Genomic DNA, 14,673 nt, shown 5'->3' with positions numbered 1-14,673 from the left:
TATTTATGGTATTATGCATCTGTTAATCCCTTCTCCCTTCCCCTTTGATAACTGTAAGCTTGTTTTCTATGTCTGGGAGTTTGTTTCTGTCTTGTAAATAAGTTTACTTGTACTATTTATTAGATTTTTACATATAAATGATATAATATGTTTCTTTATCTGACTTACCTCACTTAGTATGATAATCTCTAGGTCCATTCATGTTGTTGCAAATGGCATTATTTCGCTCCTTTTTATGACTAAGTAGTATTCCATTGTGTATATATGTAACACATATCTTCTTTATCCATTCATCTGTTGATGGACATTTGCACTGCTTCCGTGACTTGGCTGTTATACATAGTGCTGCTATGAACACTGTAGTGCCTGTATCTTTTCGAATTAGAGCTTTTGTCTTTTCCTAGATATATGCCCAGGAGTGGAATTGCTGCATCATACGGTAAATCTACTTTTAGTGTTTTTAGGGAATCTCCATACTCTTTCCCACAGTGGCTGCATAACTTGTGGAATCTTGCACAGTGTTTTCTCAACCAGATCTTCTACAAGGGTAGGGACCACGTCCAGTTCATCACCAAAGTCCTGTCATCAAAGCCCTGTAGTCTTTAGTCCATCATGTTAATAGTAATTGAATGAAACATGAAGCCCAGTTGCTTAGGAAGCTTTTATTGATTCATTAGGATAGATGAGGCAATGGGCAGACAACAGAATCTATAAAAGTAACTGAAACCCCCCACAAGCTAAGGAAAACGTGGCACAAAGGGATGAGTTGTTCCATGTCTTCTTGCCCCTGAGAGCGTCTGCTCAGCAAAGCAGGTAAGAGAGAAAATTTTAGGATAGCAATCACCTTGCAGAAATGGCCTCACTGAGAAAGAACTAAGAGCGAAGTACCGCGATGAAGAGCTAACATTAAGGGACTTGCTAACCGGACTGGCCAGGGCCAGCAAGCCAACTGCCGTCTGCTCTTCTCTGTGCTGGGCCCCGGAGTCCAGGGCCAGGGCCCTCACGGCTTGCTGCTTTTGAAGTAGGAATACAGTCCCCTCGCTGTGAGTCCTCGCTTCCCTTCTGGCTGGGCTGCCTCCCGGCCTTGTGCTGAAGGGACACTAGTGTGCAGACTGCCCTGGTCCTGCCTTCGGATCACTGTCTCCCTCGTGTGGTCATCAACCCACTCCTGCTGTACCGCGGTGGGATCTCTTTCTCCCTGACCTCCTGTCACACTGCACGGTGGGTGGGTACCGCTCGTGTCCCGTCGGCCCGTCCCAGTGCTCGCCCCAGTCTGGGCCTGCCCTCCCAGCACTGTCTCTCCTGCCTCGCCGTTGCTCACCTGTGTCTGTCTTTGACTACTGCCTGACTGCCTCTGGGTCTGGCCCTGTTCTCCTGCCCCGGTGTGGCTTGTAATCTGGCCCCTGTCCTGTTCCACGGCCTGGGGGGCACCTCCCCGTGTGTGAATGTGTCCTCCTGTTACAGCCTGTCTCAACTGATACCCGTCCTGACTGTGGATCTCAGTGCCTCTGATGGACTCCTGTGACTGGATGCTAGTGTTTCCTCTCTGATGGCTCCTGTCAAGCTCCCTGGTCTGAGTGTGTGTCTGGGTTTGTGACCCCGGCTGTGTCTGAATGTGTCCTCCTGTCACAACCTGTCTCGTCTGATACCCGTCTTGACTGTGGGTCTCAGTCCCTCTGGCTTGGCTGCAGGTGGACTCCCGTGGCTGGGTGCTGACACTTCCTGTCTGATGGCTCCTGTCCTGCTCCGCGGTATGAGTGTGTGTCTGGGTTTGTGACCTTGTCTGTGTCTGAATGTTTCCTCCTGTTGCCACTTGGCTTGTCTGGTTCCTGTCTTGACTGTGGGCTTCAGTTCCTCTGATCTGGCCACAGGTGGACTCCTGTGGTTGTGTGCTGACACTTCCTGTCTGATTGCTCCTATTTTGTTCCACCGTCTGGGTTTGTGACCTTGCCTCTGCCTGAATGTGTCCTCCTGTCACCACTTGGCTTGTCTGCCTCCCATCTTGACCGTGGGTCTCAGTCCCTCTGGTGGACTCCCGTGGCTGGGTGCTGGCACTTCCAGTCTGATTGCTCTTATTTTGTCCCACCGTCTGGGTTTGTGACCTTGCCTCTGCCTGAATGTGTCCTCCTGTCACCACTTGGCTTGTCTGCCTCCCATCTTGACCGTGGGTCTCAGTCCCTCTGGTGGACTCCCGTGGCTGGGTGCTGGCACTTCCAGTCTGATTGCTCTTATTTTGTCCCACCGTCTGGGTTTGTGACCTTGCCTCTGCCTGAATGTGTCCTCCTGTCACCACTTGGCTTGTCTGCCTCCCATCTTGACCGTGGGTCTCAGTCCCTCTGGTGGACTCCCGTGGCTGGGTGCTGGCACTTCCAGTCTGATTGCTCCTATTTTGTCCCACCGTCTGGGTTTGTGACCTTGCCTCTGCCTGAATGTGTCCTCCTGTCACCACTTGGCTTGTCTGCCTCCCATCTTGACCGTGGGTCTCAGTCCCTCTGGTGGACTCCTGTGGCTGGGTGCTGGCACTTCCAGTCTGATTGCTCCTATTTTGTCCCACCATCTGGGTTTGTGACCTTGCCTCTGCCTGAATGTATCCTCCTGTCACCACTTGGCTTGTCTGCCTCCCATCTTGACCGTGGGTCTCAGTCCCTCTGGTGGACTCCCGTGGCTGGGTGCTGGTGCTTCCTGTGTGATGGCTCCTATTTTGTTCCACCGTCTGAGTGGTACTTGTGTGGGTCTGAGTTATGGTTCCAGTGCCGGCCTCACTTGTCTGGTGAGCTCTGTCCTGTTCCCTGGCCTGCGGCTGTTTCTCTGTCCCCCTCTCTCTGGTCTGAGGACTCTTGTCTTCTCGAATTCTCTGGGCCTGCTCCACGTGACCCCTTGCTTGTGTAGATTGGCTCACTTCCTCCTGTCTCTGGGACTCCAATTGCCTGTCCTGGTGACTGACCTGAGCAGAGCTGATTTCCTGACCCTGGGTCTGTGGCCCAGGCCCTCCTGGCCCCCCGGAAGCCTGCTCACTCTGTGCGTCGCTGCTCCCTGCAGGGCCTTGCCTGTTCCCAGGCCTTCCCACTGCAGGGCTGCTTCTCTGTCCTTCCCCTGGCTCTTGGGTGGCTGCAGGGGCATCATGGCCAGACTCCTGAGATCCACACGCTCCCTCAGGACCCTCACTCAGTGTCTTGAAACAGGCCTGGGCGACTTTGAACACCAAGACCAAGAATTCCTTGAATTCCACTGTCCCTGTGTCATCTTCATCCAGCAGGCGCAGGACTTCATCCACAGTGGCCGGATCATGGGGTTTCTGTGGGGAAGATGAGGCTACATCAGTACCCCTCCTCTGAGGAGGACGAGGTCAGGCCAGTCAGCTAAGTTTCCAGGCATCCCACCCCTGGGCCTGGGGGCCTAGCTACTTGGCACTCCGACACTGCACACACACACACACACACACACACACACACACACACTGCTACCACAAAAGCACTAACACAAAATCACTCTCATTTAGTCCAGCCTCTCTCCCTCAACGGCAGGAAGCATGGTTTGTTTTGTATCCTCTGTGTTGGACCCAGTTTCTGGTCTACAGGAGAACTGGATAAAGATTTCATGAAGAATGACTAAATGACTGAGCTTGTAGTGACTCTTCAGGCTGTCCTCAGCCCCTGGACCCTGGCATGGAGGTGGTTTTTTCCTCCAGCGAGCCCGACACCAAGAGAAGCTCAGCAGGAAGATGGCCCCGTGGGAATTCTGTGAGGTCCTCACTGAAGGGGTCAGGTGTTTTGCCAAGTAGGGGCATCTGGTGGGTTGCCCTCAGTGTGCAGAAACAGCACCCTGCTGTGCCCGCCCCTTCCTGCCCCCAGGACTTTCACCATCCTGGTTTCTTTAGCTGCACACCAAAGTCAGGGAGAGACAGGGAAGTGCATCAGGGCCCTGGGGCTGTCTTGTAGGGAGGGGCTCCCAGAGTCTCCCCCAGCCGCTACACCTCACTTCTGATGCGACCTGTCAGCTAATATCTTGGAGCAACTGCTTCCAGCCAAGCACAAAGCCGTGCTTCTCGTGAATGCTCGTTACTGATGATCACACTTCCGGTAGATGTAGAAGTGGCCGCCATATCAGATTTAAGAAGCAACAGAAAGTAACGATTGCCATTTCTAGAATAGTCAAAGGCTCAGTTCCTCTCTGAGCTGTCCCTTTAGTGTCCTCTTACTCTGTCTCCAAATTATAATTAATTGAAGTCAAGGCATTTTCTTTAAGGACCAGGCCCGTGACCATCCCTGCTCCCTCTCCTGCTCTTTCTCTGCGGCACAGCCTCCGTTAGGACTGGCGGGCCTGGGTGTAGCGGCTGCAGGCTTAGAATCCCAAGGCAAATACGGTCATTCTCTCTTCCCTCCTGCTCCCCGCACCCTTGACCCGTGGGTCTCGTACCACGATGACGTCAGCGAACTCTTTCTCCAGGAGCCTTTTCAGCTCCCCTCTTTCCAGCACTGCGCAATCGCCCTCCATCCTGGCATAGCGCCTGAAGGCGTCAATGATCCCATTAATGTTTCGCAGTAACTGCGGCATCTTCGAGTCCTGCTGAGGAAAGAGGAAAAGCCCCCGCTTGGGGGCTCCGTGATCAACCTAGCTGTTCCTAGAAAGCACTCCTGCTTCTAAGTCCTTTCTTTGCCTATTCAGCTCTGCTTTGGGCCCCTCTGCTGTGTCTTCCTTGGCATTGCCTACGTAACACGTTTTACCGACGGGAAGGAGAAGCAGGTGTGGTTGCAGGCAGGGTCTAGATGCGGCCCCACCGCCTCCCTGTCTGGTGAGCGGGGCCGGGATGCTTTGCCTCTCTGTGCCTCAGTTTACTCACTGTGAAATGAAGGCAGTACTAGTATTTATTTTATACCATTATTGTGAAAATTTAAAGAGATTTTTCATGTAAAACACTTGGCAGAGGCTGGCAAGACTAAGTGCTAGCTATTAAATATCATTAGCAGGTTATTATACCCACATATAATTTGTGCACATCTATGTACACTCTTCTGCTCACCAGGCACTTTCAGAGGCATCATCTCCTGTAATCCTGATTATCTTCACTTTTTTTTCTTCACCTGTAGGTGAAGTTAGCTCAGAGAAGTTAGGTCATTTGCCCAAGGCCACACAGCTTGTAAGGAACCAAGAAATCCTAGAAGCCAAATGCAGTGAGCCTTCTAGACTGTACCCCATGGACAGGGCAATGCCATTGCTATCACAGGTATTAGGGTCCTGCTGGGAACACCCACAGGCAGTAAGTACATATGTGGGTCAACTCCTGCCTCTGATGGGGGCCAACCAGGGCTCAACTCTGCCCTTTCTGGCTTCCTTTTCAGAATGTGTTCACGGAGAAGCCGGGCTGCCAGCTGCCGGGAATACTGTGGAGCTGGCGCCTTCCTGGGTGGGAGGCCTTCCAGTTCTGAGAGTCTGTGTTTCTCTGAATGTGACCTCTGTCCTAAGCGCTGGGACCTTGGAGGAAGTCAGCTGCCCATAGCTGTGTGGTTCCTCCATGGCCCTGGTGGCCTGTGAGGAACTGAAGGGAGAGTTTCCCTGGTTTCTGGATTTGGTGGATGGGCAAGAGGCAAAGAAACCTGGAGATGCATTGATCATAGCTTTGTAGAGCCCAAAAGAGATGACCATCACACATGGTGAGCTTCAGATGCAAGCAGGGGTTGTGAGGAATGGAAAGCTACAGAAGCTGGAAAACCAGGGGAGAGAGTACCATGGAGAAGGGAAGGAGAAGGCCGTGGGGGAGAGAAAGGCATGATTCGAGAGCTAAGTGAGTAAAGGAGGGAAGGGGGTGGGGACTCAGTGCTGGAGGAAGCAGATTATGTGGAAAGTTACAGACCCTAGGGGAGTTCTTCAAGGGGTGTCCTTGCTACCATCTAGTAGCCAAAAATCACAGCAGACCTTGCTTTCAAGGTCTTTCAACAAGACCTTGCTCCTTGTGTAGGTCAAAACTCACACTATTGCACCTCAACAGAGAAGTGAAAAGATCTTTAAAAGAAAAAAAAAAAAAAATCCTTGTGGAAGATGGAGGCCACTGACCTTTAAACTGTACAGATAATAATAAGATAACCTTTTAGTTACATTTCAAATCCCTTAAAATAAATGTGCAGACTCATGACTTTCCTGGTGGTCCAGTGGTTAAGAGTCCATGTTCCCATTGCCGCAGTCCCAGGTTCAATCCCTGGTCAGCAAACTAGATCCCACATGTTGCAACTAAGTTTGCCTGCTGCAACTAAGACCTGGTGCAGCCAAATAAATAAATAAATAATATTCAAAATGAAGTCTCAAAAAAAAAATTCACGAACTCTCTTGCCTACATATGGCCCTGGGGTGGGGGAGAGCTGCCATGTAAGCCTCTCCCTCCACGAGAAGGCTCAACCCCATTGTTGGGTTTGGCAGAAGTTGCTTGGTGGCACAGACTCTGAGCACTGCAATGAGGCTTCCGGAACCTTAAAAACCAGACAACTTAGCTGCTCTAGGAAGGTACGTGGGTGGCTCTGTCGCTATTGCCAACACAGCCTCTCAGTGAGAGGAGCTGCTGCCAGAGCAGCCGCAGGGGAGGAGGAGAGAGTGTAGCTGCTTTGGAAGAACACCTGGTTTGCCCAAGGCCCATCAGAGCAGACGCTTTCTGCCCACAGCCACCACTGATAGCCCTACAAGACCCTATCTGGTAGCCCTGGTTTTATCAGCTCAGATCACCAAGACACTGCGAGCAAGAAAGAGGTTCCTCAGGAGGGGACTTACCTAATGCACAGGTAAGAGTGAGAAAAAGGCTCCTCAGGAGGGGACTTACCTAATGCACAGGCAGGATGAAGCAAGTGGCTGTTTTGCGGTCTGTGGAGTACCAGGTGAGTGGGACGGAAACCTTTTATAAGGGATTTAAACAAGGCTAGTGTTTTAGACAGGAAGTCCCCACCCCATGGGAAGGCTTGATTCATCCAAGCTCATCCAGCCCAGCCTCACCTCCCTTCTTGTCTGTTTCACCTACTGGTCTAATTAGCAGGCCCCTCCTACCACATTTGGTGTCCTCTTTCCAGCTCTCATCTCTTCCTGGGTCTATCTCCTCCTGACAGGGCATCACCTTTCCAGTGTGATGGTCTTGGCACAGGTAGGGGTTCCTGGTAAGCATTCTTCCTCTTGGTGTGACTGCCCAGTCATGGACTCCCACCCTCCTTTTTTTTTTTTTTTTTAATACAAACATTTATGAACATAGCCATCTACTAAGGGTTATCCTTTTCAAAGTGGTCACTTTGTGAGGCTACACATGTTTTTCTGATGATGTTGCCATTCCTTAGAACATTCTTGGGATTTTTCTTGTGGAAATTGCCTTTCATACCAAATTTATGAGACATGAAAAAACTCCTGTCTCATGCCTTGGTGGTTAGCCTCATTTTTTTTTTTTTATCAAAACAAAGAAGGCTAATACCTCTTAGCCTGCAAACCCATCCTATATGTGGGCAGCTTCTTAACAGCTGGTGAGAGAAGAGGCTTAAGATGACTGTGTAACTCCTTCATTGAAAAGACAGGGAACTCAGCTGATCAACTGATCAGCAGATATTTATGGAGAGCCATTCAGACACAGAGCTGTGAGGCCTGAGGACTCAGTGCTGACCAGCAGGTAGGTCATGTCAGCAGGCTCATGTCTCAGGGAGTTTACGGCCGGCAGTCGCATGAGAAAGTCCCCAAGAAGGTAGCAGTAATGGCAGTCACTCTTTGATTGGATGTCATTCTCGTCGCTATCTCATTTCCTTGGATCCTCATGACAGCCCTGTGAGGCATTGTGGCCAAGCCCCTTTTATAAATGAGTATACTGAAAATTCTCAGAGAAGTGGCCACTCCATGTGGAAGGGACAGGGCTGCAGAAAGCCCCTCTGCTTTGGGCTGTGGTCCTTCTATCCCAGCACGCTGCCACTTTTTCTTTTCTCCATGACTTTTGACATTTTCCACACATTGAATTTGTTCTCCGTGGATGAAGAACAACAATCCTTGAGGATGCTGAGAAGGCAGAATTCTTTGCTCCAAAGCCAAGCCCAAAGGAGCTCTGAAGCCACACTTTGCAGAAAGTACTAGTAACTTCTCAAGTGCCTCTGGGTGGGGAAAAGCATCTTTGCCGTCCTCACTTACATGCCAGCGTGTGCATGCAGGAAAGGCAGTGTGATGGGCAGGTGCAGGAAGGGCCTTGGTTGCAGCATTTGGCATAGCAAACGCAGCCCCACAGTCACGCCAGGGGCCTCCGCACAGGACAAAGAGCAGGGGTGACATGCAGACAGCAGGGGGGGCTGCAGCAGGCTTTGTGGTTGGAGAGGTCTATCTCCAGGGGGTTGGGATGGGGGCAGAGGTTGCTATGGTTATGGGTCAGAATTAGGAGAAGGCCACTATGAGAGCGAAGTTGATGAGCAGGAGGCGGGGTTCAGCAAATTAGAGCTTCCTACTTTGAGTGATGTGCTAAGTCTCATCAGAATGGGCTTCAAACTTCCAGAAAGACTTGGAAACTAAAGGAAAATAAGTTAGGGATAAGCCAGGTGCTTTATCTACGGGGTAACTTTGAGGCAGGTATCATACGTCCAATTCACAGATGAGGAAGCTGAGGTATAGAGAGGTTATGTAACCTATTCAAGGTCTCATATTTAGAAAACGACACACTTGGGTTTGAACTTGGGTCTGCCTGCCTCTGAAGCCTGTGTCTTTCCATGTGCCTGGAACAGGGCTAAGCCTGGGAGTGGGGGGTTGTGAAGGGCTGAGGATCCATAGAAATAGAGATAAATGAGGTGTGTGTGTGTATTAGGTGGAGGGAGGTTGGCTGGAATGGGGGGTGGGGCTGGGGGAGATGAGGAGGTGGCAAAGCTGGGGACCCACACTCTGAGTATGTAAATTTATTAGTTGGTAAATTTGTGAAGAATTGTTGCAAATGAGTGACTTTACCATGCACTGGCATCTCCTGGGTATGCTGGGTGGTGCAGAGACAGGCCAGGAACCCTAGCAGAAGTGGAATGAAACTCATCGGCTACCCTTCTGCCTTGGAATAAAGAAAAATCTCAAAGAAACCAGTTCATTTTTCCCTTTGTTGTCTTCTCACACACTGACTCAGAAATTCACTGCTGACCTCTGCCTGGTTGATTTCTACAAGCATCTGACAACTGGTACTTGCTGCATAGCAGTGGGCTACAAATAGAGAATAAGATCCTGCTTTCCTGGAAGTGAGTCTAACTGGGAGAACAGACCGTGCACACCCCAAATAATTACTTAATAATGGAGGACAAAGTTTTGTAAAATGTTAAATAGAAGAGCCTGCTCACCAAACACCTTCGTCTCTACCCAGGAGCAGAGAATGGTGACATGGGGCCAGGCCCCATGGTGACAGAATGGCCAGGTGACAGGGGTCTGGCCACCAGGAGTGCTTAGAGAGTGGCCATTCAAGTCTCCTTCCAAAAAAAAAGCAGAAGATGGGAAAATTCCATAATCCTGGGCTTCACCCTGAGAAAAACGCAAAAGCAAGTCTAAAAGCCAGAGAGTTGTTGCCTGAAGTTATCTGGGGATCGAGATAATTTTCCCGTCCATTCAAAGCCCACACATCCTGACTGCAGGGCAGGGTGATGGGCGTGGTTCTTAGAGGGAAAATGAACAGCGGACAGTTCTGGGCCTCCTTATCCTCTCTCTGCCCCAACTGGAGCCTCTTCTCCCCAAACCAGCCTACCTGGGCTCTGATCAGAACATCTGGAAGCCCTGATACTCAAGTTCAGCCCCAGAAATACCAGGGAGGATTAGGCAGGTACCAGACACGTTCCTGTTGACACAGTTTCCAGTGACTTGTGAGTTAGACATTCTGAGCAGAATCCCTGACCTGACAGGTTGTATTGGCCCTGTGGTTTCTCTGAATCCTGATTCAGGCAGGGAGCACATGGCTGACACTGTCATTGGCATCCTTGGTTTGGCCAGGAAAGCTGGAAAATGCCATTTGAAAGAGAATCCAAATGTCCCAGATCTAAGCGTCCAGCCCATAGGCAGAGCTCTTGGAATCAGCAAACTGGAAGATTGCAACCTCCTTCTTCCCACTAGGAAAAAGAAGAAATAATGTGGAAGGAGGAGGAATTCTTTCTCTTCTTGTTTCACCAGGGCTCAGATCTCTACAAAGTCCCAGTGGTATCAAAGGTTTGTTGACGTAAATGTAATGGTAACAGGCATTTCCCACTATGCCCTTATTTCTATTGTAGCCACGGGTCTAAAGCATGGACCTGTTAATTCCCACAAAAGCCCAACTTGCAAGCCCTCTTTCTGCCTTAGATGTATTCCTCTCCATCTCTGCCATGCAGATGGCTCCCATCATTCAGAACAACCCAGCCACCACTGATTCTATCATCTAGTTCCAGATAATCCCAACCAAATAGATCTCTCTCTCTCTTTCTCTTTTTTTAGAATTTCAAATTTTTTTTGGCTGTGCTGGGTCTTTGTTGCTGTGTGGGCTTTTCTCTGGTTGTGCTGAATGAGCTTCTCATTGCGGTGGCTTCTCTTGTTGCAGAGCACAGGCTCTCATTGCTGTACATTGACTCAATAGTTGCAGCTCCCAGGCTGTAAAGAGAACAGCCTCAGTAGTTGTGGTGCGCAGGCTTAGTTGTCCCTTGGAGTGTGGGATCTTCCCAGACCAGGGATCAAACTCGTGTCTCCTGCACTGGCAGGCAGGTCCTTTACCACTGAGCCACCAGGGAAGTCCCAGATGGGATCTCTCTTAAACATCTCAGCTTGCCTTCAGTAATCTTACAGTCTTTTTTGGGTGGTGTATCTTCTACAGAATTTATTTTACTCTACTCTCATTATCATTGCTTGTCTCTTTGCTTAATCATCCCTTTTTTATTGATCATTTCTGTACTGACAAGGCTATTTTGCAGTAAGTGTGTGATGAATTGATATCGAAGTGTGTGATGAGGGCTGGGCAGTGTGTCTTTATATCACGCCTGGTCCCATATTCCATCCCACTTGGACTTCGAGGCTTCATTCCTGGGTCCTCTGGGATACAGTAGGATGGCACAGCATCCCAGGCTAAGGGATCCCGGGACCAAATGAAGGAAAGTTCCATTGCAGCTCTTATCAGGATGGACGGGATTTGTGCCAGTCTCCCCACAAACCCTACTAACCTGCCTGAGTGGGTTTCCACTAGGGTTGGTCAGCTTTCAGCTATTTCCTCCTTCATTGATTAAAGCGCCCATCCCTCCCAGTGAGCCAGGATTAAGAGGTGACGACAGGGTGTTCAGAGCACAGTGAATGACAGAGGAACGCTGAGGGTGTGCAAAGGTGAAAGCCGAGAAGTAGGGAGTTACTGTCGGGGCTTGGAATGCAGTCCTTGTTTAACAGGAAGAGGGTGAGATGCAGTGGGCTGTGGGCCACTGAGGTCATTGTAGGGGCTACTGGCTCTTGGTAAATGTGCACATTCCCTGTCTTCAGATCACCTTGATGGTAGAGGTCAAGGAAACATGTGGCATGACTTTTATCCCCAGCAGTGGAAACAGACCAACACAGGCTCTGTGTTGAGGATGTCCCTTGTTTATGCCTGATAGTTATTATGAGGTTAAAAATTGGTGGGTCTGAAAGAGCATGGTAAGCTGGTAAACACTAAAACATGCATGTGTGTGTTAGTTGCTCAGTCATGTCCGACTCTTTGTGACCCCACGGACTGTAGCTTGCCAGGCTCCTCTGTCCACGGGATTCCCCAGGCAAGTATACTAGAGTGGGTTGCCATTCCCTTCTCCCGGGGATATTCCTGATCCCCGGAATCGAACTGGGTCTCCCGCATAGCAGGCAGATTCTTTACCGTTTGAGCTACCAGGGAGGACCGAAAATATGCATAGAAATTATTATTCAAATAATTTAAACATTATTTAAATAACAATTATGTTGTTATTTAAATTAGTAGTGGCAAGTAGTCCTTTTGAATACAGAGACAAGGAATGCATGTACACAAAATTAATTTCACATGAATCCCTCATTCCACCTTTTAAGAAGCACTGATCTAAAATCATAAAAACAGACACACCTTGGAAAATCAAAAAATAGAAATTTAAAGAAAACAGTGGGTGATTGTTCATGAATAAAGATATGTTTATTCTCCCACAGAAAGGTGTCCCACAGACTTCCTTTAATTACCTTTGTATGAGTTTATACAACATTAACTATTTTAGAACAAATAGCTAATGTTAAGAGCCTTTATTTGTAGATCATCCCAAGGTGAAAGATAGTTATCTATGTAACAGAAAGAGATAATGTTCAACTTTCACAACTTCTGTGGTCCAGAAAGCTAGACACAGCCTGGTAGTGGGCCTGCCTAAGGTCACCTGGGTGCAGAGCTGCTGGGGGACTCTCTGGGGCCGCGACTGAGGGTCTGACTGTGCAGGACTCCCCTCTGAGGGCTGAGACTCTGCTTTCACTCCCTGGTTAGCAAATCAATGGCTTCTAATATTTGGTGGCCTTTGCAATTCCTGTCAGGGTTCCCTGAATCCATGTACCTGATAACCATTGCTGCCTAAGGAGTATACATCTGGACCCTGTGTGTGCTATCGTTTTTCACATACATGCTGGTGAAGTGGCAACAGTGGCCAAGGCAGATGTCACCTCCTCCAGGCACACCAGCGGGGGCCTGACTACTGAGTCGGAGTCCCAGACTGAGTATGGGGGCTGGTCATGAGCAAGCCTGGAAGGCTGCATGGTAACAGAGGCCAGTGCCAGGGAGCAGTCACAGAAGCCAAGTTTCTTCACTCAGACTGAGGAGTAAATTCAGGTGCAATAGATGCTCTGACCTTGGACATTGGCCAACGCCACTGAGGAGGTGGCGATGAGTCCATTGGGTCAGGAGAGACCCTATTAGTGCAGTGCGCTCAGCTCCCTCACCGAGGCCAGCACCTGTGGACTGTGTGCTGACCATATGCCAGCCACCATGCCAAGGTGACTTCACACATCCCGGAAACTTAGCCTCTCACAGCACCCTGAAATCCTCTTCTTCTTATTCCATGTTTCATAGGAGGGACCTGAGTTCCAAAGAGGTGAAATGACATATCCTAAGCCACATGGTTTGGGGTGGAGATGGGACTGAAGCTACCATTTTTATTCCAGGGTTTGCCTTTTGCTTACACATTGGCCTCCATGGTGGGTCTTGGGGAAGGGGGAAGAGTGAGGAGCAGGAGTGGTCATGAGAGGCAGGTAGGGCGTGTTTTGTGAGCATGCAGCCCTCCGTCACAGTCCCCTGAGCTGGGTAGAAGCAGAGACTGAGGCAGAAGTTCCCACTGAGGAATCCTGGCATATGCCGGGTGGCAGATTCTCAAAAGTGGCTTAGTGAGGCTTGGGCATGGAAGCCTGAGGCATCATCTGAGGTCAACAATGACAGATGGTTTTAGCTTCTTCCTTTGCTGTCACCAGCTAAGGACTTGGGGCTTCCTTCCCTGCTTCTGAGTCTTTCTGTTTAGCCTGCCCTCGGGCAGGCATGACTTTTCTTTTCTATTGGTCAAAATGGAAACTGAGGGTCTCACAGGCCAACCAGTCCCAGGGTCTAGCCTGGCTCTACCACTTGCAAGCTCAGTGACTTAGGACAAATCCCTTAGTGTCTCTGAACCGTGGTCTCTTCTCTAAAAATGGCATTTATCTAATGCCTCTTCCTTCATGGATGGTGTGTAGATTAAGTAAAATAATGAGTCACCGGTGGTTTTCCTGGTGACTGTTCAAAGCAGACTCTCAATAGATGTTTGATGTCAATTATGAAAATTATCAATAACATTCTTAAATTTGAAACTAACTAAAGCCAAGGAAAAGGAAAAAAAACAAAAAAAAAAAGAACACTGGCGATAACAACATGAGCTGCTTGGCACTGGGCTTTAAGTCTTACCACATGAAGCGCAAGAAGACTTGGTGTGAGGGGGTCTGTAATCGTCTCTGGAATGTAACACAGTTGAATTATGATTGTTGCATGTGTGTTCATCTGCAGAGGACATATCTCCTTAAGTTGCAACATGTATTTCTCTATACCAAATAGGACCAGAAGTAGTTTGAATTACAGTTGATGAAGTCTGAACTTTGAGCAACGGTGAATAGAAAGCCGGAAATTATCTGTGATTTCTATAACAGCTTCCGGCACAAGGATGTGAGTATTTGGAGGTTTGTTGACAAAGAGGTTTGGCGGGTGACACAGATCCAGAACATCACAAGAAGGAAATCCGAGAGGACCGCACCTGGGAGGTTCATCCATTCCTCAGTGAGGAGGGACTCTGCTTAACCCCATAAGTGCTCTGAAAATTGCTTGGTAATTTCAGAATGCAGTTTTCCTTAATATTTTTTTTGAATCAAACTTCACATCATTTACACAAGTAGGTTTCAGCATGTTGAAGCCTCTTTGCTGTCCATTCCTAAGCTCTGAGTTGAAAGAAACCCTGCAGGTGTTGCTAAGACTAGAGCTCTGAGCAGTGGGGGAGGGGCCCCAGCTGCTTCCTTCTAGGTCCGCGGCCCAGACCTGGCGCTCTAGTCTGTGGCTTGCCCAGGGCTTGTTTCTCTCTGGTTGTGCTGCAGGTTTCATGGGAGCTCCTCCTAAAATGAGACTTCTTCTTGGCTCAGTTCTCTTTGATACTACTGCTGCTACGTGTATAAAAACCTATTCTAGAACATGCAGGATGTGATGTGGTCCCAACT

General features: G+C 49.2%; 1 protein-coding gene across 1 annotated transcript; it reads right to left on the bottom strand.

Moving 5' to 3' along the window:
* Window positions 1–1,000: 1,000 nt before the first annotated feature.
* Window positions 1,001–4,554, bottom strand: LOC133040145 (cornulin-like). The gene is made up of 4 exons (XM_061119898.1): window positions 4,417–4,554; window positions 2,571–3,295; window positions 1,585–1,778; window positions 1,001–1,419 (listed from the first exon to the last, which is right to left on the bottom strand). Exons 1-4 carry the CDS (start codon window positions 4,552–4,554, stop codon window positions 1,001–1,003), a joined length of 1,476 nt encoding a protein of 491 aa, XP_060975881.1.
* Window positions 4,555–14,673: the final 10,119 nt, after the last annotated feature.

The sequence above is a fragment of the Dama dama genome, chromosome 20, assembly GCF_033118175.1.
Source record: "Dama dama isolate Ldn47 chromosome 20, ASM3311817v1, whole genome shotgun sequence".
Taxonomy (NCBI): domain Eukaryota; kingdom Metazoa; phylum Chordata; class Mammalia; order Artiodactyla; family Cervidae; genus Dama; species Dama dama.
This window is presented reverse-complemented; position numbering and strand designations above follow the sequence as displayed.